Source organism: Myotis davidii, unplaced genomic scaffold (genome assembly GCF_000327345.1).
Source record: "Myotis davidii unplaced genomic scaffold, ASM32734v1 scaffold1494, whole genome shotgun sequence".
Lineage (NCBI taxonomy): Eukaryota > Metazoa > Chordata > Mammalia > Chiroptera > Vespertilionidae > Myotis > Myotis davidii.
The window spans coordinates 2,059,150-2,087,148 of NW_006286246.1; the positions used below are offsets into that span (position 1 = coordinate 2,059,150).

Here is a 27,999-nt window from a genome sequence, read left to right on the forward strand (position 1 = left end):
GCATGTAAGAGAAATAATTACCTTATTGTGTAAACATGAATGGAGTTAGGACAGCTTTTCCTTGAAGAAGAATTCTAAATAAAGTAGGAGAAATGGAGTAGAAAAATCAACATTTGAACAACAGAGTACTGCTGCAGGCAAGACCTACAGATAAAGCTAAAATTAATGGGCAGTACTTCCAGGACAAACAGGATACATACAGGCTGTGTCTATTTCCCCCAAATATTTACTAATTATTGGTGGTTTTAATGTATAGTTTTAATTTCCACGAGCTCTTTGATACTCCCCCTCCAGGAGGTGGAGCTTAATTCCCTCCCTTGGGTGTGAGTGGAACTTGGTAACTCCTTTCTCATGAATGATTAGGGGCAGGGAGGAAGAGTAAGTAACTTGGTGACTCCTTTCTCATGAATGGAGCAGGGGCAGGGAAGAAGAGTAGCTTGGTGACTCCTTTCTCATGAATGGAGCAGGGGCAGGGAAGAAGAGTAGCTTGGTGACTCCTTTCTCATGAATGGAGTAGGGGCAGGGAAGAAGAGTAGCTTGGCAATTGAGAGACCTGACAGGCATATCTTAACTATGTGACCAAAGTCAACACCACCTGATAAATCATGTTGATGCCATACCCTGATGTGCTGCTATGTAAGGAAACTTCACTTCTGTGCTATTTTCCCAAAATCTGTAAGCCTAGCCTAATCATGAGAAAACACTAAACAAACACAGATTGAAGGACATTCAACAAAATACCTGACAGGTACTTGGAGGGGGGCTTGGAAATATGTGAGAAATTGTTGCAGGTTGGGGGAGACGGAGGCATGGTGAATAAATGTAATGAGCTATCCTGGGTTGGATCCAGGAACAGAAAAAAGACGTGACTGGAAACTGGTAAAATACGAATTATCTGCAGTTGCATTAATAGTATTGTGCCCATGTCAGTTTCATAGTTTTGATTGGTGTGCCATGGTTAGTATGAAAATATTCCCATGTAGAGAAGCTGGGGAAGGGTATGTAGAAACAGTACTGTCTTTGCCACTTTTGTGTAAGTCTGAAGTCATTTCAAAATGAAAAGTTTTTTAAAATCCAGGGAAGGATGTAGAACAAGTATGTTTGTTTATGCGGTTCATGTGACTGGGGAAAATGTCAAAATAACTAAGTTCCTGTCTACAAATAAAACTTCCCTTTATTCCATGTAGACTCAGTACAGTGTGTGAGTTGTGTGCTTTTCTGTCGTTTTATTTTATTTTTTAGGTTGCTAATTTATTTGCAGTTCCAATAGGTCTTACCGTTTTAAAGTATTTCATTGCTATGTACTGAAGAAATAAATGTCTCCTGGGGGTCCATGCCTTTTTATTTTTAAGTTTTATTTGCAGAATTGCTACGTGCTAAGCATTGTATTTCTAAGGTAAACAGTAGTGCTTTTACCATGAGGGATGCAAAAGGTGGTGCTCATTGCTTTTCTGTTATAAGGATTTATGAGACACTTTCAGCAATAAAAACTGCTATCAGTAGACAGACTGGAAATCTCACTTATTTACGGATCTTGTTAGTTTGTCAGTTTGCTTTCACAGCACCTGGGTCATTCATACATATCATTCCTCACCTGGCATTGATATTTCAAAGCACCCACTCATGAACTCTCCCTCCTTTGGCCGTTCGCTGGTTTCCCCTTTGTAACTGTTATCTTGGAGGTCATCCCCAAGGGTTTGGGAGTAGAGTAGATGGTTTAAGAGTTTAACCTGTATACTCTGTACTGTATTCTCATAATTAGTTTTTAGACACCAGTGTGCTGTTTCAAGGGCAAGGTACATATCCTTCCTCGCTTTATCCATTGATTCTCAAATATAACGGAAATGAGCAGTAGGAAGACGATGTAGACTCATGAAATGATTGCGGCCTAAAAGCACACTACTATTTAACCTGGCCTACAGTTATTTAGGCACTTTTTGTTGTCATTGTTGTTGTTTGCTTATTTGTTAAATTTTATATAATGCTAAAAATACATAGATTTAAAAATATTCTGTGTTCATAAACACTTGAAAACATATTTGTGTGTTTTTTTCTTTTAAATGTTTGACATTTCTTCTTTGGCAGCACACTGCATTTTTCCCTTCTTGGGTAATAATATTAAAGCTTGCCTTTTAGACTTCTGGTGGCTCCCTGGTCCTAAAAGTGTAAGCCCCTGTTCCTGACCTCAGCATGTGAGGTGTTCAAGCTGCCCTCAGGAGGCCTCAGCTCATCCTCCAGCCTCCTCACTCCCCAGGTGGCGTGCCCTCCATAGTTCCTCCTGTCTCTGCACGTGGTTCCCTCTGCCCCGGTCCCCTGCCCACCCCTTGTCCAAAGGGCACATCTTTGCTCCTGGTCTGAGCCTGTAGGATGGCAGCACTGGGCCAGTGTGGGCTGGCGAAGACGCGTGCTCCATGCTCCACATCATAGAATTACTGCTGTTTATTTGGCTGTTCGGCTGTTTGTTTCTCTTCATTGAGACTCCATGAGAGAAGGACATGGGAGTGTACATGACCACATGCTATAGGCAACCTAAATATAAAATGTATTCTTGGTGTAAAAGCTGCCCTCTCTACCTTTTCCTCCACCTCCTCCTACGGCTCCACCTGCGAACCTTAGCTAGGCACGCCTGCCTGAGCTGCCTCTCCGTGCAAATACCCCCTCCCGCCCCCTATAGCTTTCACTTCACAGTGGTCTGTAATTTGTATTAATATGTGTATTCTTTAAAATGCCATTGCTCCTGGAACAGTAAAGGCAGCAGCTGCTCGTACACGAGCCTTTTTTAGTGTTTCAGCTCTGACTTGGGCCTTGACTTATGGTCAGGAGAGGGCTTGGCTCAAGGTGGTGACGTCAGTTGAACATTTGGGCCGGTAGGAACCATGGACGGGAGCTAACAAGATGCTGTGGTCTCCTCACGTAAGAAGCGGTACCCACTGTCTCTGGTACTGAGGAGGTGCTAAAGCCATGGTGGCACAGTCGTTGCTTAAAATCGTCCTGACCCTGCTCATCATCATTGCCATTGTGAGAGGTCCTAAGCGTGTGACCAGAGGGTACGTTATTTCCAGATGAACCTTAATCCCAAATTCCATACAACCCAAAGAAAACTATAAATACATGTTCTTACCAAATTATGTGTAAGTTCAAGACTGCCGGACTGTGTGAAAGGGTCTGTGTGTGGTTCTTCCGAGCCTACATAACAGCAAGACGGCTAACAGTGGGAGAGCAGAGAATCCCCGGGCAGAGTTCAAAACAGAATAATTTAGGGTCCCCCTGAGGCCCGTGCAGTGGAAAAACATTCCCTGCACCATGCATATTTCATACTCACATTGTTTACCAATGCCAAGTTTAGAGCAGCAGCACATTCCCTATCGGGAGATTTAACCCAAGCACCTTTGAGGCTAGCTTTTAATTGTAGGTGCTGATTTTAAAAATCAAAAGGAAGTATAACCATTATAATATTTTTACTTGTGAGCATATGCTTCACTCTGAATTCTTCTTCTGTGAAGTATCACTTTAGCTGGTTATCCTATACATGTCCTCCTACAGTGACTTCCCACAATGGAATATTGGCTTGAGAAAGAATGGGAGTGAATCAGGTGGAAGCCACTTCCCCAAAAAGTGGCTCATGACTACCTCTCTTAAAGTGAATATTTGACTCATTAGTTATCCCTGTGTTAGCCCTGGCTTTGGATATGAGATTGTCATTTGTGGAGCTTATGAATATTTTTAAGGAGCTTATGACTACTTTCATTTATTTTATTTTATTGTTTGCTTATCACTGTTTTTAAATTAACATCAAACGTTATTTTACCAATTGACCTCACAATCTTAAGGCTGCACCTTGCACATATTGTCAAATGTGACGAAGAGTTAAATATTTGTTATTTGCACGTGTTTAAATAGAAAGTAGGATATATAAAGCATCTTGGAAAGAAAATGTTTTAAGCCTAAGAATTGGTGCTTTAACGATTTTCCTCATAGATTCTGCTTTTCTGTGCCTTTGCAATTTTTAGTTCATTGAGACAGGTCAAAGCTTTTAAGTCATTTGCTGTCTAGACGAATGAAAGCAGCAGGGACTTTTTGGGGGGGGGGGAGGTTGAAATACACTGTTTATCACACATAGGTGTGTGCTGAAAGAAGCCTTCTAAACATCATGGAAATTAAACACTCATCGTGAAATTTTTTTCCTTTTGTGTATATATGTCAGTCAAATTAGTGGCTCAATTCTAATATCGATTTCAGGGTGTACTTGTGTCTCGTGTGCAAATGATAGCTCTGAAATAAGGTGGGGCATGAAGTGACTTCACAGTGTGTTTCTAGAAAATCGAGTATCTAATGGCACTGGATGCTGGGCCTCCAGGATGGCCATTGGAAACAGGGCTGAGAATACCTGGCTAAATTTTAATAGCGAAGTCAGTGGTTTTCAGCAGAGCATTGGTGGTAAATACTTAGAAATATTGACACGTGCTGGCTTCCTGGTGTAGTGTTTGCAGCTGTTATCACTAGGAAGCTTGTCATTCAGTGACATTCAGCAGTGACAGTCAGTCTGCCCTCTTTAGCGCCACAGCTCCCACAGAGTCCCTGCCTTTCAGAAAGGTAGGGTCTAGTTGGAGAGAGAAAAAGAAAACTGCTGCCTGAATTTCATACTTAGTATTCTAAGGAGGAGAAGAGATACTAGTTCTGAAAATGAATGAGAGACTTTCCTAAAGACCGTTGGGCTGGCATCTTAACCTGTGCCTCAAACCCAGGGGAAGTCACAGGAGAAATCATTAACTGTGTCCTATTAAAACCCTTAAACCAGAGACCTGCGTGGTCTCATTGATTGAAATATCGCCTGTTTCTAATGCTGTGTTTACCCTTCTGCTCTCCCGGGGCGCCTCTGAGCAGATGCCCACGTGTGCGCAGCCCTGCAGTTCTCTCTCAGAGGCGAGGCCACAGCGCAGAGTATTTTGAAGTTGGTGTGCTTTTTAAAAAGCCTACTTATTTAATTAAGCAAGGGAGTAGAATTTTCCAACTTATTCCCAGCGCTTTAGGATAGTAAGACATTCCCAGCAGTGACTGATTTTATATTTGAATAAACTAACTTATTAGATAAATCAAGTAACATCAAAACAAAAGATGTCTTTTGAGGTAGTAAGTGATAATGTATTAATGCTGATTTTTCAGGAGAAGCATATACAGTCTGTATATGTAATATTGTATGTCTGTTTTACTTATATGTAGATCTTTAAAAATTCTTCTTGGTGGCATGTGCCCATGTACATTCCTGTGTCCTCCACCCTGTCACACTGCATTGAATCAGGGACATACCTGTTTGTGCTCTATGCTAATTCATAAGCGTTTCCCCTGTCAGAATCTAGTAGGATTGCTAATGCTCCCAGTGGCATTTCATTCTAAGCACAGTAAAATCTCTTGTACTTGGCACTTGGGTTAGAATGAAAATTGTACATGAGCAGGGTGGAGGAATAATGGTTACAGAGGAAAGTCTTTGCAGAAAACTTTCATTTAAATTTTAAAGTAAAACCTTTTTAAGGCACGGATTTTCTAACAATAAATGAACCATTAGTAGTAGGAATTATATTATTTTTGGTGTGCTGGAAGGCATTTTGTATTCCGAGTGATTTCAGATATTGAAAACCCAATTTTGCCAAAACACATTGTCATGGTCAAATACTGAATGTACTGTGCATGAGCCCAGGAGTCTGCCTTCCCCTCACTCATCACGAAGGGGAAGGATGTAAGGAATGCTGGGGTAGGGGCTCCCTGCAATTACCTGCCCTGCCAGCTCCCCCAGGGTGAATGGGAGCAGTGTAGCTTGAAGGTGCCTCGGTTGGTTGGTGCATCTCTGTTCTTCTGTTCTTCGCAGGCGTCATAGATCTGCTTACAAAAGAAGAATGGAGTCGGTGCCCTGCTGACTCAATTGTCCTCCAGAGGAGTGTTAGTTACACAGCTTCTTTGTTAACGAGGCTGGAAGTTTAAACCACTGTTGAACTTCTTTTATTAACGTGTTGTAAGATAGCTATACATATGGATGCCCTAATGTCTGCAGGGCGGGAATATTTCTCCATAATTTACATATAAAAGTTACGCGTGTGTGTAACAGCAATATAGAATTATATCTCTTTACTGCTCCTCTGTTGCACTGAGTCTAGTCAGCTCTGAAATTCTGATGACACGTGAGCACTGAGAAAGCCACCGTTTTTATGTTTCTCTTGGAATTGCCTTGATCAGCGGGGTGAACAGCAGAGATGCCTTTCGTGCCTTTGCTGCCTGAACGGAGCTCTCTGAACACCGATCCAAGTCGCTTTCTCAACCAGAACGTGGAATTTTAAGGGAGGACAAGAAGGAATTTATAGGTCGTGCAGAGAATTTTAAAAATTTCAAAGTAACAATTCATTTTTTTATGAAGAAAGATTTGCATAAAATTACTTAACTTCAGTATTTTTTCAATTGAATCTAATGATTTTTTAAAAGTTAAGTCTTTTCTGTGTTTAATTCCATGGTTTTATATCTAGTTATTGACCAATTCTTTTCCTCTAAAAAAGCACAAAAAGCGTATTTCCTCTCAGATGATTTTGTCTGATTGAGCCTTTGTTTCGTATTGGTGCGCATTGGGTATTGGAGAGCGCACCTCCATGCGGGGCCCACACTCCCCTCCCGGGGCTCCGGGGCTGTTGGCACCTTCAGAGACAGTGAGGTCCTCCTGCCCCCCCCACCCCCCCAACCCCACCATTGGTGTGGGGTCAGTCCCATCTTGGGGGAGCTCTGCACACTCGTCACTGTGCACTGGGCCGGAATCACCCTCCTCCCTGAAGAGGGGGCCACGCAGGGAGGCTGTGCTGGGACCCACGCTCTAAAGGGCCGCATGCTCTTGCTGCGGGGCCAGACAGCGGGTACTCCCGCCTGTAGGCCACGTGCTCTGTCTCAGCTGCTGTCCCTGTGGCCCGAGAGCAGCCACAGGCAAAGGAATGGCCTTGGCCGTGGCCATGCGCCACTGAAACATTACAGGCACTGACATTTGAATTTCAGATATTTCTCATATATTGCAAAATAGTACTCTTTTGATTTTTTTTTTTTTTTTGGTCATTTAAAAATGTTTGGCCCAGCTGACAGCTTAAAGCAAAGCTTGTAGGATGGTTTTATGGCGTACAACTTTACTCACTTCTTAGGATAGATCAGATCTTATGGGTTCAACTTATCCGAGTAAAGTGTTCTAATAACAAGCGGCCATGCTCTGAATTTTGGGTGTTATCTAGGAAAACTTCATTGCTGAGGGGGGTGGTTATGATTTCCAAATGGTTTTGACCAGGTGTCGGTCCGAACAGGTTCCTCTATAAATCCATGCTGTGTCTTCCTTTCGCAGGACCTGTCAGGCTCCATTGACGACCTCCCCACGGGAACGGAAGCAACCCTGAGCTCTGCAGTCAGTGCATCGGGCTCCACGAGCAGCCAAGGGGATCAGAGCAACCCGGCCCAGTCGCCTTTCTCTCCACACGCATCCCCCCATCTCTCCAGCATCCCCGGGGGCCCATCGCCTTCTCCCGTGGGCTCGCCTGTAGGAAGCAACCAGTCACGATCAGGCCCAATTTCTCCTGCAAGTATTCCAGGTATTCCCTTTCGAAATAACCATGCTTTTACTCTGAAGGAAAGACAGCTCATGTTCATCAAGAGCAATATACACCCCATCCCGTTTTGGGGTTTTGTTTTGTATTGTTGCTATTTAAAAATCTAGGGATGGGACCACGTATTAGGAGCATAACTTTGTGAGTTATGACCAAAGCGTTCGAGAGTCCCAGTTCCTAAAGGTCTTCAACTAATGAATATAAACACCCAATTAATAAAATCACCAATCACGCCGATATCTTCAGTTTGCCCATTTGCCTACGCTTAAGCCAGGAAATTACTTACTTTCTCTTAGCATATGTCTAGTAATGATTCTGTTAAATAAGATCTCTGTTGATTAGTGCTGCTAAGGGTGAGATTATTGACGAGTATTGGCCTTAGTTTTTAGGGTTCTATTTAACTTATACTGTGGCAGTTATTTTCTAACATAGATGTAGTGTTTGTACTTATCAGTGTCATAATTTGCCAGCATACACTCAAGGCCTTGTTACTGATACAAACATTACCTTCTAATTTTGACATAAGACATTTGTGTTCCGGTGAACTAACTCTTGACTCAGCTATTTCAGTGGTCCTGCTATTTCTGTATCTTTTGCTTCCTGTATTGTGTGCTCAGGATTATTTATTTGTTTATTTGTTTGTCGTTTGCCTCATCCTCATCCTTCTTTCTTAGATTGAACTTCATTCATTCAGACCTACCAAGCAGTAAGCTTTCCTTTATCAGCAAAGTAGATGCCATTTTTTTCTGTGTAAATGTTGCTAACATGATGTAGACGGCTGCCAGAAAGCACTTTTTACTAATCCACCAGAATTGATATTGGACTGCAGATAAATTTTCTGATAGTTTATTCTATTATCTTGAAAGTATGGATGGTAGTTTTTACCCTTTTTACCATTTTATACCTTTTTTATGAATTATTTTTTAATCCTCACCCAAGAATAAATGTTACTGATTTTAGAGAGAGGGCAGGGGAAGAGACAGAGAGAGAGAGAGAGAGAGAGAGAGAGAGAGAGAGAGAGAGAGAGAGATGGGAGAGAGAACCATCGATTGGTTGCTTCCTATACGTGCCCCCACCAGGTATCAAGCCTGCAGTCTAGGTATGTACCCTGACCAGAATGGAATGGGCAACCTTCTGATCTACAGGATGACGGTCCAACCAATTGCGCCACCCCGCCAGGGCTACACCTTTTTTTGTTTTTTAATCTTTATTATGGGATGTGTTGTGTGTGTATGAACGTATGTATGCACATGTGTAACATGCTGATTATGACACGTAACTATTGGATGAATGTGCGTGAGCCCACTCTGCAGTTTTGGGATTGGAGTGTTTGCTGTTGATGGCGCATCTGCGTGTGTGTTCCTGCATTATCTCCAGCTCTGCGCATCACCCTGCCTCGGATGTTCTCTGTGTATTTTTAATCATTCGCTTCGGTTTGGGGGATTTTAAAGAATTTTATTACAAACTTCTATAGAGTATACATTGTTAGTTTTATTTAGTTTTGAGCTTTATAGAATTGTATTGTATTTAGAATGACTACATAACATATCATCCAAGCGGAGAGAAACACGTTGGAGCAGGTAAGCGTTGCTATTAATAATTGCAGGAGGACAACGGGCATAAACCAGGGAGGTCCTGGCTAGTCAGGACATACGGTCACCCATGCCGCACATGGTCATCTACAGTGGCTGTTTTGACTACGTTATGTTTCTAAGAATCATCCATATTTTGGATATAGGTATAATTTTAATACATTTTGATTGAGACAGTTTGATGTCACCTTTCTTTCAAAAATATCTGTCCTCATGGTAATTGAAACCTGGGCTTGCCTGCTTTTCACAGTTTAAAGCTGTGATTGCTCTCTGTTTCAGAATTCCTTAGGCAGATCTTGGTACTGAGATGGTGTTTGAGGAATCACCTACCTAAACATGGGAAAGTTCTTTGTAAATTACTGTATTTGTCAAAAGAGGAACTCACTCCTCCTTTTTGAATTGGGTCCAAGGACTTTTCCTAATCCTAAATGAAGACATTTCTGAGGTAAAGACATTACAGCTTTTCATTTAAAATCCCTGCCATGGGTAGTGCACAGTCTGATAGTTTTATCCATGGGTTTATCATTTCCAGACGGGGATTTGGAAACTGTAAAATGTCCCTGTTTGGATTTTGATGCGCAACAGAGCACATGCCCCACACGAGACTCACTGGGACCTGTGCTGCTACATGTTGCATAGGAGGTGGCTCAGCATGCAGGGGCCAGGCTGGTCGGTGGGCTCCTCATCACCGCAGGGCAGCACCTACCGAGCTCATTCTCTCGCTAACTTCTTGGGAAAGCAGGTTTTCAATAGAGAGCATCCAGCCTCCTCGGATATGTTTAAAGTGTATAGTTTGTATTTTAAACTTGTGTCGGGAAGCTAACTGCCCAGGGCCTACACTGTCATTTGTTTCTGAGTCTGTACCAATGAAATAAAAATGTCAGGGAGGCCCTGGCTGGTTTGGCTTAGTGGATAGAGCGTCAGCCTGGGGACTGAAGGGTCCCGGGTTTGATTCTGGTCAGGGTACATGCCCAGGTTTCAGGCTCGATCCCCGGTGGGGGGTGTGCAGGAAGCCGCCAATTGATGATTCTCATCACTGATGTTTCTGTCTCTCCCTCCCTCTCCCTTCCTCTCTGAAATCAATAAAAATATTTTTTTTTTTTAAAGAAAAGGTCAGGGAGCAATCGCCTGGTTTCCCACTCAGGGCAAGATGTGCAAACTGCTGCTTTGGGAACATCTGTTTGGAATTTCCCTGTATTTTTCTGTATGTAGCCTTTTTGCTTTCTTTTCTCCCCCTTCCTTCCTCTCATTCCCAGAACTAACTTGTGTTTTCTGACCTCACTTCTCTCCCATTACCTCCCACCATATCTTGCTGCTGCCTCTCCATGTGTCACAGATTGGCTCTCTCAATCATTGTCTCCATGCAGTCATTGTTAAAGTGCGCAGCTGTTGTGTAGCTGATAGCTGGGGTGAGGGAAAGCCAAAATGTTGTGGGGGTTCTTCCTCATGTTGCTTTCCCAGGGTTTGCTGAAAAAGAGCACTCATTTTCCTCCATCTCTGCCCTGGTAAATGAGACTGACAGCTAAGGAGAAGTATCAGAGGCTAGATAAACAAAGGCCAGGACAGCATCCCAAGTGGCTGACTCTGTTTCGTGCCTGTTAAACCGTCCCTCCGCCCACTGCAAATGTGCCCTCCTATCATGCCGCCTCACAGCACCGAGTGTCATGGGAACGACCGCTGTGACACTGGCACCGCTCGCCTGGCACGTCCCTCACTCAGCGGGGCTTTCCTTCCTGCCTTCTTTGCAGAGCAGGGTGGAGTGGCTGCGGTGAGTGGCCACATGGATGTCTCCTTTTGTGTGCACGCTGCTGGGCTCCAGCATTGCAGCGCCTGTAGTTAAGGTGGGGAACGCAGCCCTGGGTGTTCAATGTAAACAAGCATTTGAGGATACGGTCCCCCCAGGCCATTGTCAGTCTTCCTCTTTTCACTTATTGTTTGCATTTCTCCCTCCTTTATACGAGTGTATTTATATTTAGAGAAAGAAATGAAACTCTCTCTTTTTAATTGGTAATGTGCACGTAGATACAAACACATTTAAATCAAGCAAATCCAAACTCCATGCAGTTGGTTCTGAAATGTATGATAGTAACCCTTTTTTCCTTCTAAGAAATCACCCCATCACTCTATGCTGGTGCTGCTTCCTGGGTGACATCCTCCAGTGCTTGTCTTTGGTTAAGGAGGACACACTGTTGGGGCGTGACTGTCTCTTGTGGGTCTCCTCGGGGCCTGATGGTCCTCGCACAGCGGAAGCTGACGCAGCACCGCGTGGCAAGATTTAGTGCATATTCATCTCACTGGTCTCACTGCCAGAGCCAGCCATTGCAGTTTACTAACAAAGCAAAAATGTAAATAAGCCAAAATGTTTTATTTTATTGGCCAAAGGCCTGTGTCAGCTTTTCCTCATGTGCTGTAAGCAGCCACCGTGTTGAAATATTAAGAAGGGTGAACATAATGGGAGGGGAGGGGAGCAGGCGGACGTTAACTGTTCAGAGCCTGATAAACATCTCAGTGTTTAAACTGCTGAGCACAGTGCATCACAGTCCGTCAGATGCAGGATAATAGCGAGTCCCTGAACAGGTTCCCGTCTTTATTTTAGCGTTTGTGCCACGTCCAGGTTTAGGTGGTGCTGTCACTCACCTGAGAGCAGGGCTGCTGCCCATAGTAGATTAGGACCAAAGATACGGAGTCAGGTATTCACATCAGTGTCACGGCGGAAGCCATTGCTTCCTGGCCATGCTTTTTCTCGCACAGCCCTCGGTGTTTGTGATGAGAAGACTCAGCAGTGACAACATCTTCCTACCCGCCACAGACAAAAATAAGGTTCCAACGAAGGAAGCTCCCCTTTTTAAATTTATGTGCTTTGCTGTTTGAGGCCTTGCCTCCCCTCTCCGCTCCCCAGGCTGGCCGAGGGTCAGGAGCTGAGAGACTAGGGGAGAGATGTTCAGGGGCTGGTCGTCTTCTGTTCATCCTCCTTCTCCAGGAGCCCTCCTGCCCTCCCTGGCCCGGAGGCTGCAGGTGTCCCCGTGATCACACCTGCCTCCCCCCGGGCGCAGCGTCTGGGGCTCCGGCCCCTCACTTATGCAAACTCCTCCCCGGCGAGTTACCTAGTTGTTCTAAAAGGAGCACCGGTTCTGAGCGCCTGTGGAAATGGCTTTGCCAGAGGTGGTCCTCCCCCTCAGGAAGCACTGGTCACTTTATACTGAGCCGGATTCTCCGAAGTGTTGTCAGGTCAGTCCTGGGTGGGCCAGGCCTCCAGCGTCCAACCAGCCGCAAGGAAGTCCCGCCCTCGGGGAGATCTAGGACCCCAAAGAGCCAGTCCAAAAAGGCAGCACCCATTAGATGCAATATGGGCAGTGGTCCGTGGGCAACTTTAGGGCGCATCGAGAATGTCCTGTGTGGTGCTCCCCAGCCCTGCCCGCTCAGCAGCTGAGAGCGGAGTTGTTTCGGTGGGAGCTGCTGTAACTGCACAAACAACAAGAAATTCTGGTCAGAAAACAGATTTTCATGCTTAATTTGACATTCAGACAAGCAGATTTGGAAGGATGTTATAATGGGAAAGAGAAAAATGAATTGCAGCTAGGAGCTAGCCATAGGCTGGAGTGAGCAGGAAGGGGTTGAGAGAGGAAATGGTGGTTCCTGGTCTAATTTGTCAAGATTAGTGCCTATGAAATGAACACCGGAGGGTGCAAACCAGGCTTTCTCTCCTTTTAGTCTATCCGCCTGGATATTTCGAACTCTTAGGATCAAGCCTAACCCATCCTACATAACTGAATTTTCCACTTTTTAATTTATTGTTGCTTAATCAAATTCAAGGTAAAATTAGGAGGTTTTTCCTCTGTGTAAGTGCTTCTGACCCAGTTTCCGGCCGTGATAGCAGTAGTAGGATCTAGGGTGGCTTTGCACAGAATGACACCTTTTTTATCAGAAAGCCTGCAGTCACCTGCCCTGACCACCTGACTGCAAACCATGCGTCACGGGCTCTCCGTTGGCTTCTCGTGAAGTAGGAATCCCACAACAGCCTGTTGTAGGGAAGATGCATGCTGCTTATTGGCAAGCTGAGCAGGGAACTCAAACACCAAACACCATTGGTACATCCGTGTTTAATCCGAGGCCGCCAGAAAACATCTCTTCAGCAGTTCTACCAACCAGAGAACTTCAGCCAGCATGTTTCTTCCCTTAGAAAGTAAAATATTTGTGTGTTATAGAAAACAGGAATTGCAGATCTTTTCCACATGGTGCCTCGCAGCACTTAAGAAAGCAACGGTGTGTTTGGTCTTTTAGGGAGAGGCCCTTGCAGCTCTGCATGGTTTAGTTACCAGTTATTAGCGCCTCCCCCTAAAGTCCAGGCCAGGATCCGGGTTGTAGAAACTCAGTCCTGTGGCTGTGAATGTTCTGCGGTTTCTACGGGGCAGGTTCCTTGCGTTTGAAGCAGCTGCTCTTCCCTTTGGAGGTGCCTCCTGGCCCAAGCCAGGTTTTTCTGATCGTTGGGGGATGAGCATTGCTTCTGTTTTTCAAAAGCAGAAATCTTTTCGGTTCTTCCACTTCAACAAATTTCAAATGAAGCCTTTTCTGCTTCTCCTTCCCCCACATTCAGGAATCAGAGATCACTGGGATTTTCTCCTAATGCCCATTCCCAGTGGTTTGCTACTCTCTTAGTTAAAACTGAGTTACGCAGATCAGTTTACACTCCCTCTCATTTCGTTCCCTTTATTCGGTCTTTTGCCCATGAACATACAGGGTCTGTGTTGCCGAGGCTACATTCTGTGCCTTATAAGACGAGCAGTGACTGATGTGTTTCTTGGTCACCCCAGCAGACCAGGCCCACTTCCCCTTTCTTTTCCTACGCTGTTCACTGAAGAAGCATTTCAGATGCCCTGCTTACTTTTGTTTTCATTTCTGGAGCTGAGTGGACTGCCGCTACTCTGAACTTGTGATTAACTGAACAGGGTGGCTGTCGACTCAGCCACGGGATGCCGCTGTTGCAATGCTATGGCGTTGACCTGCTGTATGCAAAAGCTTGTTGAACAGATTTCAGCATAGAAGTAAAAGTTTCCAAAATCATTGGGAAAATGGTGATAAAATAAATAGTGCTTACAGTCAAGATGTTCCCACTGTTGATTTCAGGAACTTGCGATCTGTGTTACAGTATTCCTAAAGTGGGTAAGCAGCAGTGGTGAACGGAACAAAACCCTTACAGAGAGTGTTGTTACTGCCCTGTGTTCTGATAACCCTGGTGCCAGGATTATGATGATGTGTTGATTGATTATAGCCGTTAAGTCTCTTACTAATCAGTTTCATCACTTAGTTTCAATTCACACACTTGCACCTTTGATTTCTCTTCCATAACGGGGTGATATGGGTTGTCATTGACTAATGAAGAACAGAATTGGTTTCGGCATGAGACAAACGGAATGTCGACACGAATCCTAAAATGCATTAATCTTTAATAATCCACATCTGCATGTTTATAAATTATATAACTGGGGATGTTAATGTTGATATTCTCCCTTCTAAACAGAAAGTGACATAGGAGTTTGTACTTGCAAACTGTATTAAATGCATATAGCTGAATGCCAAGAGTGACCTTGCCAAGGGTGCCAAATGTATTAATTCACTGGATTAATACATTTGGCATTTTTTGAAAAGCAGCATGTTGCCCATTTGCTATCGGATAAATGAGGTGATTTCCTGAGGAAGGCCAACTAACTCAAATTGCCCACGTTGTTCCTTTCTGAACTTATTGTTCTCTTTCACTAATTCAGCAGGTACTGAATGCATATGTTGCTGCATGCATGTTCCTAGGAACGGGGGGAACACACTACACATAAGTGGCAAAGGACGCGGTCCTCGGGGAGCTTGCATTCTCATGAGAAAGACAGGAAATAAACATATAATTTACTGTCAGGTTTTATTTGGGGGTGGTGAGGGAGAATCAGGTTGCGTCTTTAGTTAGCAGTGATTAGGGCAGGTGTCTTTTAAAAATTGATATTTGTAATCTTTTTTGTTAATCCTCACCCGAGGATTTTCCCCCCCCTTGAGTTTTAGAGAGCGTGGAAGGGAGGGGAGAGACAGAGAAACATCGATGTGAGAGAGACATACTAATTGGTTGCCTCCCGCACATGCCCCAACTGGGGCTGGGGATCAAGCCTTTAACCGAGATATGTGCCCTTGACCGGGTTCGAACCCGTGGGCCTTCAGTCCACGGTCCAACACTCAAACCACTGAGCAAAACCGGCGAGGGCAGAAATTAATATTTGAACTATGGTTTCAGTAAATGAATGCCATGTGAACGTCTGGCAGAGCAAAGAACAAGTACCAAGGCCTGAATGAGTCATGTGGTTGGTATGTGGGCAGGGGACACCAGGATGTCACTGGGGCTGGAGTGTGGAAGGGAGGGGGAGATGGGGACACATCACTAGGCAGTTAGATTAGAGGCAACTAAAGCCAGCTCCTTTAGGCCCTCATGCGTGATGATTAGGAGTCAGTGTTTATTTTACGTGTGATGGAGCGCCACTGGGAGGGAGAAGGCAGGGAATGGTATGGTCCAGTTTAGGCTTTAAAAGGACATTCTGGCTGCTGAGTGCAGAGTATACACTCAGGAGCCAGAGAGGAAGCAGGGAGAGTGGCTGGGAGGCTCCTTCGGTCCCTAGGGGAGGGAGGGCTGGGCGTGACCAGATGTGTGAGTAGCGGTAGTGGCAGTTTTTGGTTCAAGAAATTGGTAAATGGTTGGTCTTTACAGTGGAAGACAAAGGAAGGAGCAAGTTTGGGAAGGGGGGTCCAGAATTTGGTTTTGAACATGTTACATTGAGATGCCTGTTGTGCATGTGAAGGGAGATTTGAATAGGCAGCAGCGTCTGGACTCGGGATGTATAGGCTGGAGAAGTAGGTCTGTGAGTCATTAGAGTTCCCGAGGGGATCTCCTAGGCACCCAGCCTGTTTCACAGTCACCCACCAGGTTTCTGATTCAGTGGGTTTGGGGTGGAGCTGGAGAATTTGCATTTGCAGCAAGTTCCTGGCAGCTGGAAAGAAGCTGCTGGTCTGGGAACTCCTGACCTAGGGAGTGAGTGAGGTCAGGCCTCTGGGCACTGGCTACACAGAACGCCCTGGGGAAAGGCTGGAGCGGGCTCGCCCGGGATGCCGGCCAGCGGGGTCTGACGGGAGGGACATGGCGCCATCCTCTTCCCAGCGCTCCCTCCAGGTTAACATTATAGCCAAGGTCGGAAGCAGGAGAATTCTGAGGGCTGTGCTCTCAGACCCCAGAGACAGAGAGACCATGAGCAGCCAGTGGTGTGTGGGTTCTAGAAGCCATGCGAAGAAGAGGTTTCTAGGTTTGGAGAGACACTGTGTCCAGTACGGCCTCATACTGCCCTCCTGCCCTGAGGGCGTGTTTGAGAGGAAGTTAATATTCCCAGTTATAATAATGTGTGAGTTCATAGAAGAGTTTAGGGACAAATAGCTTTTTTTTCTTATACTTTCTATAAATAAGTTGTGATTCAGTTGAAATCATAATGTCATAGGAAAAAATTTCTGTGATAAAATAACTTCCACAGTCTCGGGCCTAACTCGGTCAGCAATAGAATCCCCTATTTTCACCATTATTTTTTTCAGTTCATTTCACACAAAATCTAAGAATCATATTAAATTCTACTTGAAAAAAGGCAAGAATGTTCTTAGAGGTCTGAACCTCGTGTGTAGTTTTTCTATGTTGTAGTATTGCTTTCATTAGAAGTGGACAAGGGTTCGTGTTCAGTATTCCGTTGCAACACTGCCGCCCATCCCCCGTGTCAGATCTCTACTCCTACATCCAGTCCCCGCTGCCTGAAACATCTGCCCTCCCCTCCCAGCCTGGCAAACTCCCACTTAGTTCTCAAGACCAGACTTCACTGTCTTTCCCATGATCCCTCTGCATCCCAGAGAGCTCAGCTGTCCCCCGTGGTTCAGTACCCAGCCTGGGAGACGCTGGGGGCAGTGGGCATGCTTCCTTTTCATGCCCGGTGCCAAGAACAGTACCTGGCAAGTAAGTGGTGCTCAATGAACGTTGGCCAGATTGAAGAGCTCACAGTTCTCTTGGAATAAACCAGAATTCAAGAAAACAGAGTTCTAACATTGATTGTTTTCTATAACCTTTCCTCCTGTGGGCTCTGCCATCGTGTTTCACAATTTATGGGGCCACTCTATTTCCCCCCCCCCTCGAAGGAGATTTCACTGAGAGATCACTTTACTTCCTTTCCCCTTAAAACCAGGACCTGAAATCATGGTCCTGAGATCTGTCCATCTAACCAGGTACCTTCGTATGTAGTCCCACCCCGATTCCCATCCTTCACACACACAAACTGCCACACAAATGTTGTCACAAAATTCTGTAATTATTTACTATCCAACATTTTTATGACCTCATTATTTTAAAAAATGTCTATTATTAATAAGTAACTCTATCTTCAGAGAAAATGGTCACTTGAGAACAGATTGACTGGAGAGTTTTGTCATCACCCAACTGACGTTCCCACTTTCCAAGTCACCAGTGTCAGTCAGCATTGGCTGGATGGAGGGGGGTCGAATCTTAGCCAGGACTGGACTCTGGATTAGAGCAGCACCTGAATAACTAGTGGCCCGGTGCACGGATTCATGCACATTGAAAGGAAATTAATTAGAAGAAATATTTTAATACCGCTAATCATCCTTTCTCTAGAGTAGAAGTGTCAGAGATGAAAGAAAATTAGTAAAATGCGTATGAAAATAATATATAAATTGATTAATAAACAATAGCATGATATAACAACAACAGAGACATGATATAAAACAACAAAAACATGTTATAAAAACAACATTGATAAAAACAATGACTGACAAATTGATTAAACTTATTCTAATATCTACCTGTATACCACATTAAGAATAAAAACACTGCCCTAGCTGGTTTGGCTCAGTGGATAGAGTGTTGGCCTGTGGACTGAAGAGTCCCAGGTTCAATTCCAGTCAAGGGCACATGCTCAGGTTGCAGGCTCAATCCCCAGTAAGGGGCGTGCAGGAGGCAGCGGATCTATGATTCTCTTTCATCACTGATGTTTCTATCTCTCTCTCCCTCTCCCTTTCTCTCTGCAAGCAATAAAAATATTTTTTTAAAAAAGAATAAAAACACTTGCAGAGTGCTTGACTAATTTCCCTTGTAATGAAGTATTTACAACTTTAACTTTAATGTCACACAGTCTTGTAACTGGAGAGAAAGCAACATATAACTGACCATGTCTGAAAACAGGTTCAGGTAGGAATATTCCCACTCTGTCTAGAGTTTGTCCTTGTGATTTATTAATAGTCATCGCAAATGCCGGCATCACGGGAAACTGTCTTCGACTTAATTTAAATGGGAGGCCAGTGTCAGATGGGGACAAATCAATTCTTGGAATCAGAACAACCTCTCCTTCTGCAGATCCTGTTAATACTTAAGCTTCGAGAAACACATGCGTACGACACACACATAGATAGGCTCCAGGTATTTGACAGTGACCAGTCGAAGATAAAAGCACCTGTTCATGAGAAAGATCCTTGCTGAATGTTTACTTAACATCTGAAATAAAAGACTTGATGGAGCATACACGAGGCACGTCTGCACCCTGCACTCTCAGAGCCCCACTCAGCCCCCGTGGGGCTGAGCTCAGCCCCTGCCCCTCCGCAGTCTGCGCCACGAGTGTAGCTTTGCCCAGCCAGGCCCTGTCCCTGCTGTACTTTGTCCTGAAGGGGCACACCCCTGCGAGCATCGCCGCTGCCTCCCGCCTTGGCCGCCCAAGTGCCCTTAAGTAGAAGATAACGCAGCGATGTAAGAGTTGGCTGTGTCCTGAGAAGCTGGATTCTCCGTGTGAAGCCTCAGGTCTGCGCCTCAGTGCTGTAGCTTTCTGACTTACTTTTTAAAAGTTGTTTTATGCCAAGGATTTAGAAGTCTACAGTTTTATCACAAAAAAAGCGCTCAGTATTTTGTGTAATTATAAATGAGTAAATTTTTAAACCATTTAAAAAATAGCATATTATTTTAGCACCTAAATTGGCAATTCCATATCTAAACAGAAAATATAAAGGAACCACGTTGCCTGTAATGCCGGCAGGCAAATTTGTTGGTCCCGCATTTATATACATTGTCCTTATTGTCCTCAAATTGCATTATTTCGTTCCCAAGCCGCGTGTCTTCTCCTCCCTCCTCGCATCCGGAAGCAGCATCAACTGCCCGCGGACTGGCCGTGTGGCCACCTCCAGTGGGAAAGCGAGGGCCCTGGGCCCCACAGCCACACGGTGCTTTTCTGCGTGTTTCCGTTGTTGATGCGGAATGACTCCGAGCGAGTGAGCACCGGTGTGTGGCATTTCATAGCTGCTCACACTCTCAGTAAAGAGTTATCATGACATTGGGACCCAGAATGACAAGAGAGGAGGGAGGCGAGTGAAACTTCCATTAAAGGGAAGAACACGCCTTGGTTGAAAGAGGCCGGTCTCCACCAGGCGTGCAGAGCAGCGGTGAAGTGCAAGCAGGGAGCAGGCGGCGCCACATCTGATCTTCCTCCTGGGGGCCAGGTGGACAGATTGGCAACCCTGTTCGCAGCTTTCCCCCTCTCCCCTTTGTACCGTAAGAGCTGCTAATCGGATCCATGCTGCTGCGACTGCGGTTAGTTATTAGCAGAATAAAAGCAGATTTCTTCAAAAGAACGGGTGGGGAAACGACTATACAAAATTGCAAGGTTGTTAGAATCTTAAATGCACAGCAGTCGGCTTTTCCCCTTATTCTGAATTATACGATGAATACAGTCTTTCATCTGTCACTATGCCCATGTGTTCAGAAGGCAGCCAAATATTAAGCTCCTCAAACAAAAAAGGAATCTTAGAAAGAGGAAAAATATTGAGGAGGAATAAGAATAGGTTAGAGTGGGATAAAATTAGGTTTTGTTTTTATTAATTTGTCCTTGTGAGAGAAATATAAACTGCCTGCTCTCTGTGGAGTGCCCTCCCCCGGTCCTCGCCTCAGAGCCGGGATCAGAGCGGGGTTCGCTGGAAGCTGTGCCCAGCCCGCCGCCCTCCTAGACGGCAGTGCTGACTCCCTGGCGGGCACGAGCTGCCCTGTCCAGCACACGTGCACTGCCGCCACCCATGGGCACGAGTCTGCGCGCCAGAGGCCGCCATGGCTCACCTGAGCTGTAAAGCTGTTGGAGACGGTGTGGATTTACCCACTGCGGCAGAGCTGCCCGGGGAGCAGAGAGCGGAAGGTGACGGAGCTGGGAAGAGGGCGGCGGCCAGGTGGAGCCGGTGCTTCAGGCCGCCCCGCCTGTAGACAGGATGGAGGTCAGACCCAAGGCTTCCTTCCCTCCCGCCCGGGCGGTCCACACTGCGAACACGGTCTTTCCAAGCGGAGAACGCCGTATGTCAGTGTTGGACTCTGGTTTATCCGGAATCGGAGCTTGGGGTGACCTCAGCAGAGCATCCCAAACTGGTTTCCTTGAGTCCCTGACTCAGCGTTGGAGCCTGAGTGAGAGCCTTTCACTTTCCCGCCTCGATTTCTCTGTAGAAAGGGTCCACCCCAAAGGCCTCGAATGAGTTTTAGGGAATCCGACCATTACACTGACTTCCACATGAAATATTAGGTAGCTTTCGTTTATTTGATTCATAAAAGAGGGCAATTGGGAAAATGCTGGCTTGAATCCATTGGGCTCAATGAAATAATGACGTATTACAACTAGTTGGTCTTTGCAATAAAAACAAAGTACTGGCAGTGCAGGCCCTGTGAAGGCGTGGTTCTTCCATAGAGCGACCGCATTTGCTTTTGTTTCTACTCCTCTGTGGTGGGCTCTAGCAGGGAGGTTAACAAAGGGACGCCAAGCCCCGGACTGCAGCGGCGGGGGGGCCTCGAAAAGGATGATCCGAAGGTGCCCGGTGTGTGACTAGAGGGAAGATGGGTGCCTCCTGGATAGGTTCTCCCTCGTGCGGGGCATCGTGGGAATTTCCTCATTCTCGTGGTGGCTAGGCAGCATATGAGTCAGACACGCCTCTGCAGCCCTGGTTTATCGGTATTTTTCAGACCCATGGCACATCAGCAAACCGCTTATAAACATCAATTGGTTGCCTCCCATGTGTGCCCTGACCAGGGATGGGGGAGTGTGTCAGGTTTATGTGTCATTATTCTTAATCAATACCATTTGATGTTTATTTGACTTCATGAGCAAGTATCCCTGAATGTTTCTTTACTGACATGATCCTTCAGAATAGGAGACAGCAACTACAATCTTTGGGCCAAATCCAGCTTGCCACCTATTTTTGTAAATAAAGTTTTATTTGTGCTGTTTTGTTTACATATTGCGTATGACTGCTTTTGCACCACAGCAGCTGAGTTGAATAGTTGTAACAGAGAACATATGGCCTGCGAAGCTTAAAATAGTTACTATCTGGCAATTTACAGAAAGAGTTGGCCTATTCCAGATCTAAACTAATAAGGTAAAACTACATAATTACTGATAACTTATTAGTAATTAAGGTTTAATTAGCTATCAGTCCAGGCATGGTTTCATAGATCTGTACCTGTTAGTACTCACTGCCCCACCATCTTGAATATATCCATGTCTCAGTTCATCCACTGTAAATTAGATATTACTGGATGTGTACTAATTTACCAAAAATATACACAATAGCCTGTTTACACCCAATTCTGTTATATACCAAAATCCCAATAGTTTTTACTATAAAAAGATATTCAGTTTGATTATCTTGATTCAGTTCTTAAAAGCTATTTTTAGTTAGAAAATTTTTCCTCAAAACCTATCATTGTGCAAAAATTAGAAAAGAAAACATTAGAAAACAAAACCCAACAGTACATTAAGAAAATAAGGCACCACAGCTAAGTGAGATTTATTCCAGGAATGCAAGGTTGGTTCAATATAAACAACTCCATTAATATTTTATACTATATAAATAGTCTTAAGGGAAAATATTATTACCTTTAATAAAATTCAGTCCCCAATTATGATTACATCTCAAGGAAATACAGTGGGGCCTTGACTTACGAGTTTAATTCGTTCTGAGACCGAGCTCGTTAAGGAGCTCGTTAACTCAAATTACTCTGTCAACTCAATGCAAAAAAAATCAGCTGAGAGACAGCTGGTATCTCAAAAAACTCGTTAGTCGGGACACTCGTAAGTCAAGGCCCACTGTAGCCGTGAAGTGATACTTGTCACCATAGTAAAGTATATGTGCTTTAGTTTTAAAGGTAATGGAAAATTATTAGATTTCCACTACGATACAAAGAAGGCAAGATGATCGCTATCTGCCCGACTATGCAACACTGTTCTAGAGATGTTGGCTAGTACAGCTAGACAAGAGAGCTCTCAAAGGCATACAAATGGCACAGAAGAGATAAAACTGCCTTTATTTATAGAAGTATAATAGTAAACCCAGGAAACTACAGAGAATTAATGATAAATTTAATCGGAACTAAAAATCCAGTGCAGTGGCAGCAAGACATAAAATTAACATACAAAAAACAATAGCATTCCTCTATACAGGCAATAAACACTTAAAAGACATACTAGTAGAAAAAATCCTATTTATAATGGCAACGAAGAGTAAACACTTAGGAACAAACTTAACATAAAATGTGCAAAACTTTTGTGCACCTGAAAGAAACCAAAGAAGACTTAACAGTCGGCCTGCAGACTGAAGGGTCCCAGGTTCGATTCCGGCGAAGGGCACATGCCTGGGTTGCGGGCTTGATCTCCAGTAAGGAAGCGTGCAGGGGGCGGCCACTCAATGATTCTCTCTCTCATCATGTTTCTATCACTTTCTCTCCTTCTCCCTTCCTCTCTGAAATCAATAAATATATTTTTTTAAAAAAAATTGGAAATCACCTAAGTGCCGTCCATGTAGAGTGGTTGGACAGACTGCGGAACACTCACACAAAGGCGTATGTAGACCTACATAAAGTGAAGAGACCATTATAAACTGATAGGAAATATTTCCCAGGACGTGCTGTGCTGCTAAGTGAAAAAAGCAAAGCCCCAAGATAGCTAAGATTTGCTATCCTTTATGGAAGGAAGAAGATAATGTAAGAGAAGATGCAGGTATCTTCTCATTTATACAAAAAAATATATAATGGGAGGGGAACCCCAAAACTAAGGAGAATGGTTATTTATAGAGGGCAGGTGGCAAAGGGGTGGAAAGAAGGAGAAATGGGAACAGCAGATAGCAGGGATGAGGGGTAAATAACTCTTCTGCATATGTCTCTTTGTAGGATGCTGACTTTTAGGCCCATAGAAGTATTTCACATATCCCCAAAATATCAAAACAGATCCAATTCAGATGTAGAGGGAACTCAGAATGGAATACAAGCCCTCCTAATTGGCTCTGTGGTTTTACAAAGATATAGGTTAGTAATTCTGAAAGTATTTTGTATGTATATTAAAATTTAATAAATAAATAAACTGATTTCGATAATGAGAATTGGGATTTTTACCATTGGAGAAAGGAGTTATAAACAAGGAAAAGAACAAGGCTAAAATGTATTTTCTATTTTGGGGTTGGAATTAGAGGAATTTGAATAAGCTCATGGTTTCATATACACAATACACAATTAAATACTGAATTTCCGAGGTGTGTATGTGATGTTAGTGTGCATACAAATATTTCCTATCTGTTCATTGAGTGGGTCTAGAAGCAATAACACCCCAGAAAAATGAGCAGACATAGTGCCCAGGTCTTAATCTCTGAAGCCATGCTCCGTACAGAGAACCATGGCTCTTAGGAAAAGTGGCTGATTCCAGGGTTGGGGCTGGGAAGATAGAAAATGGGCCTGGAGCAGCTTGTGATTCCATAGAGTAAAGATTCCAGTGGCCAGAGCTGGAACAATTTGAGCAACAAAGTAATGTCACTGTTGGATTTGAATCCATAGAATAAATGTCCATGAGTTTATTAGTTTTTTGTTCTTGTGATATTACCATGAATTAATGTATCCTCTTAAAGCAATACCCATTTATTCCCCCATAGTTTCCATGGCCAGGAGTTTAGGCACAGCTTAGCTGGGCCCTCTGCTCAGGGTCTCCGGAGGCTGCAGTGTTGGATGGTCTGTGTTCCACTTGGAGGCTCAGCTCGGGAGGATCCGCCTCCAGTCTCTCAGATTATTGGAGGAATTCATTTCCTGTGCTGTGAGGCCCTCGGGTTCTGCAGGCTGCCTGTCCTTGCCGCGTGGCTCAGTTCACTTCATGGAAGCCTGCTCTTCAGGCCATCCGGAGCATGCCAGCGCAGCACAGGCCTAGGGCCTCCTGTAAAGTCAGGCCTACCCGGATCCTCTCCCTGTTGACTATTTCAAAGCCATCCGCTTCAGGACTTTACACCTGCAGAATCCCGTTAGCCTCCATACGATTTAGGGGTGATATTTTATCACTTTTGTTATTTCTTTGTTTAGAAGCCAGGTCACAGGTTCTGCCCTCAGTCAAGAGTGTGGCTCACTGGCAGTCGTCCTGTAGTGTGCCTGCCACAGTGAGTTCCATGGGTGGAAGCAGTCTAGTAAACACACACACAGATGGGCAAGAGGAAAGTTCTTCCTTGCAGCAGACTCCTGTTAGTAAATGTGGAAGGAAAGAGGGAAGGAAAGGGTCGCCATTGGCAAACACCGTGGTGATGACTATGCAGACAAGAAGACTCTCCAATGGATGAAAAAGTTAGTGGGTGCAAGTTTGAGGGGACACAGGGTTTGCATCACCCTTGAGATACTAACCATCTACAAAGGGCAAAATAGTGACTTGACATCGGAGGAACTTGGTAGGCACCAACATTACCAAGAAATAAAAGTAAACATCACCAAAAATGACACGTGAGAATGTCTTGAACCTCTGGACGAATGAAGTGAGGATCTGAGGATGAGAATATCTGATCAGTGCTCTTCAAAAATGTCAAGGTCATAAAAGGAAAGACTGGTCTTTAATGACTGTGGGAGACTAAAAAATAACTCAGTGCAATGTGAGATCCTGGAGAGGAAAAAAGACAGTAAGTGGGAAATTGGTGAAATTCAAATAGGTCTTTAGTTAACAATATTGCACCATGCTAAGTTCCTTGTGGTAATTATTTGATTGTTATATACGATGAGAACACTAGGGGAGTTAAGGGATATAAGAGAACTTTTTGTCCTAGTTTCATAACTTCTAAGTCTAAAAAAAATTAAAAATAAAAGGTTTTTGTAATAAAAATTCATAGCATAACTTGTGTTGAGAGTCAAATGTGAAAGCAAAAAGTACAAATTCGGGTGACTTACTGATGTTGCATTCTTAGTTTGAGCAAAATCTTGCACACTATTGTATATACATGGTCATTGGAGAATGGGAAAAACTATTTTTATTGAAAAACGATAGGCCCTAGCCAGTTTGGCTCAGTGGATAGAATGAAGGGTCCTGGGTTCGATTTCAATCAATGGCACATACCTCAGTTGCAGACTGGATCCCCACCCCTGGTTGGGGTGTGTAGGAGGCAACCCGTCAATGTGTCTCTCATGTTGGTGTTTCTCTCTCTCTCTCTCTGCCTCTCCCCTTCCCTTCCACTCTCTCCGAAAATCATTGCAAAAATGTCCTCAGGTGAGGATTAGCAAAAAATAAAATAAAAAGTCATAGGATGGCCTGGCTGGTGTGGCTCAGTGGTTGAGTGTCGACCTATGAACCAGGAGGTCACGATTCAATTCCCAGTTGGGGCACATGCCCAGGTTGCAGGTTTGATCCCCAGTGTGGGGTGTGCAGGAGGCAGCCAATCAGTGATTCTCATCATTAATGTTTCTATCTCTCCCCCTCTCCTTTCTTCTTTGAAATCAATTAAAAAAGTCATAGTATGGACTTCTGCTGAGAATCGAAAGTAAATGGTCATTGGAGAATAAATACCTAAGTGTAAAGTGGTAGAATTTACTCCAACTCATAGCATGGGTTTTTCCAGTTGTAATTTTTTCCCCATTGTGCTTACCATCTTTATAGACATAAACAAGGGGAAACATGGACTTTCTCTAAAACTGTTTTAATGTTAAAGCCTACTTATAAATTAGTTTCTTCACTGTGCATGGCAGTATTCTCTTTTAAAATAATTACCAAACCTTTATTTTACTTATGCCAAAAATATGTCAAAAATCCGTGGTTCTGAAGGTGTTCACTTAATTCGGTTGGTGCAAAGGGTTTGGAATTGTCTTCTTCACGAGGAAATTGGACACAAATGTATCTTCAGCATCGTGATTCTCCAAGGTCTTCTGATTCAGCATCTGCTCCAACTGGCCTATCCCTGGGCTTAAGGGAGAATGAAGGCATTTCTTAGTAACGATGACACTGTGATGGGAAAGTGGGGATAAAGGCAAATGGGGAATCTAAAACGGCTTGGGCAAACCTGTCTTTACCATGAAAAGTTCGTGTCTGTTTCTTTAAAGGATGGATTTAGTACATAAATTATCTCATGGCTTTAACAGCTATGTCTTAGCGCCAGCCAACCAATAGCACTGCGTGGGTGTGGCGGGATTTTATGAATTCATGATGGTTTCAAACAGCCCTTTTTCTTTTTAGTTGAATTGCCTGTAAGAGCAGTGCCCTGGGCATGTATCGTGTAGGTGGTGGTTCCCTCTGTAAACGCAGAATTGCAGTTTGTTTTCACTGTTGTGAGGCTGTGCATCCAGCCGTGCAGAAACAGTCATTGTGATGTGAGCACTTGTCCTCGGGGAGCCGATTCCCCGGGGACATTTTGGAAGTCAGGATTTGGCTGCAGAGTTCTTTAAATTTCTAAATGGACTTTGGGTTGGGGCCTTGGGGTAGTGCATAGGAAAGCCATGACCCACAGCAACTGCTGTGTACCTGTAGCCAAGTTGGTGACCAGTGTTTCCCCTTGAAGTTGTTTAGTCCAGAACGTGAAGTGTTTACATTTGATTAGTTGGTATTCATGCTAATTTACTCCACCTGTCTGAGGCAGTGTCCATGCTGCTTGTCTGGTCTTCCATCCCTCAGTTGTGGCTCTGACTTAGGAGGAGCGCCTCCTAGTGGTGACTGGAAATTAAAGTCTTGGTTTTCACTTTATCTGAGGACCAGAGTGGCAGCTGACCCCAGGAAGGCTCAGAAATGCATTCATAAGTTGTACATTCTTTTCTAAAAGTGAGACGCCGAAACTCCCAAAAGCAATGAGAACTTTTATGATTATATTTTAACAACTATTTCTAACCTGTCTGGGTGGAAAATCATTTTCCCGCCTCTCTGGCTGTCACAGATGCAACTGTTTCTAGAACTAGTAATGAGTGACGTCCTCAGAGACTCAGAACTCGCTCTTGCTGGTCTGGACTCGCTGCTTGGCCAAGCAGATGCCGTGGTGCCAACACGGAAGGTTGTCATTCAGTGTGAAACACCAGGTTCTGCTCCTGACCTTCACAGGGTCATTGGTGGTAATCACAGTACGTTAATTTCCTTCTCTGCGCAACTGTGGTTCTTCTCAGCTCTGTCCAAAGTGGAGGAGGCGGTCCTGTGGTGTCAGAGCCGCTACTTGTTTGATCTAACAGGCTCGAGTCTCCATACCAGGGAGATAGTTATGTATATTTTTGTCTTTCCAATTTGTTTTAGCAAAGGGAGGGGCTAGAACAGAGATGGCGAACCTTTTGAACTCGGCATGTCAGCATTTTGAAAAACTCTAACTTAACTCTGGTGCCATGTCACATATAGAAATTTTTTGATATTTGCAACCATAGTAAAAAAATTTATATTTTTGATATTTATTTTATATATTTAAATGCCATTTAACAAAGAAAAATCAACCCAAAAAAATGA

The 27,999-nt window shown here is 44.2% G+C and overlaps 1 protein-coding gene across 1 annotated transcript in view; it reads left to right on the forward strand.

Moving 5' to 3' along the window:
• Window positions 1-27,999, forward strand: part of ARID1B (AT-rich interaction domain 1B) — a 387,394-nt gene that overhangs the window by 281,018 nt on the left and 78,377 nt on the right. Inside the window, 1 exon segment of the mRNA XM_006779610.2 lies at window positions 7,361-7,604. Coding sequence (XP_006779673.1) covers window positions 7,361-7,604 — 244 coding nt within the window.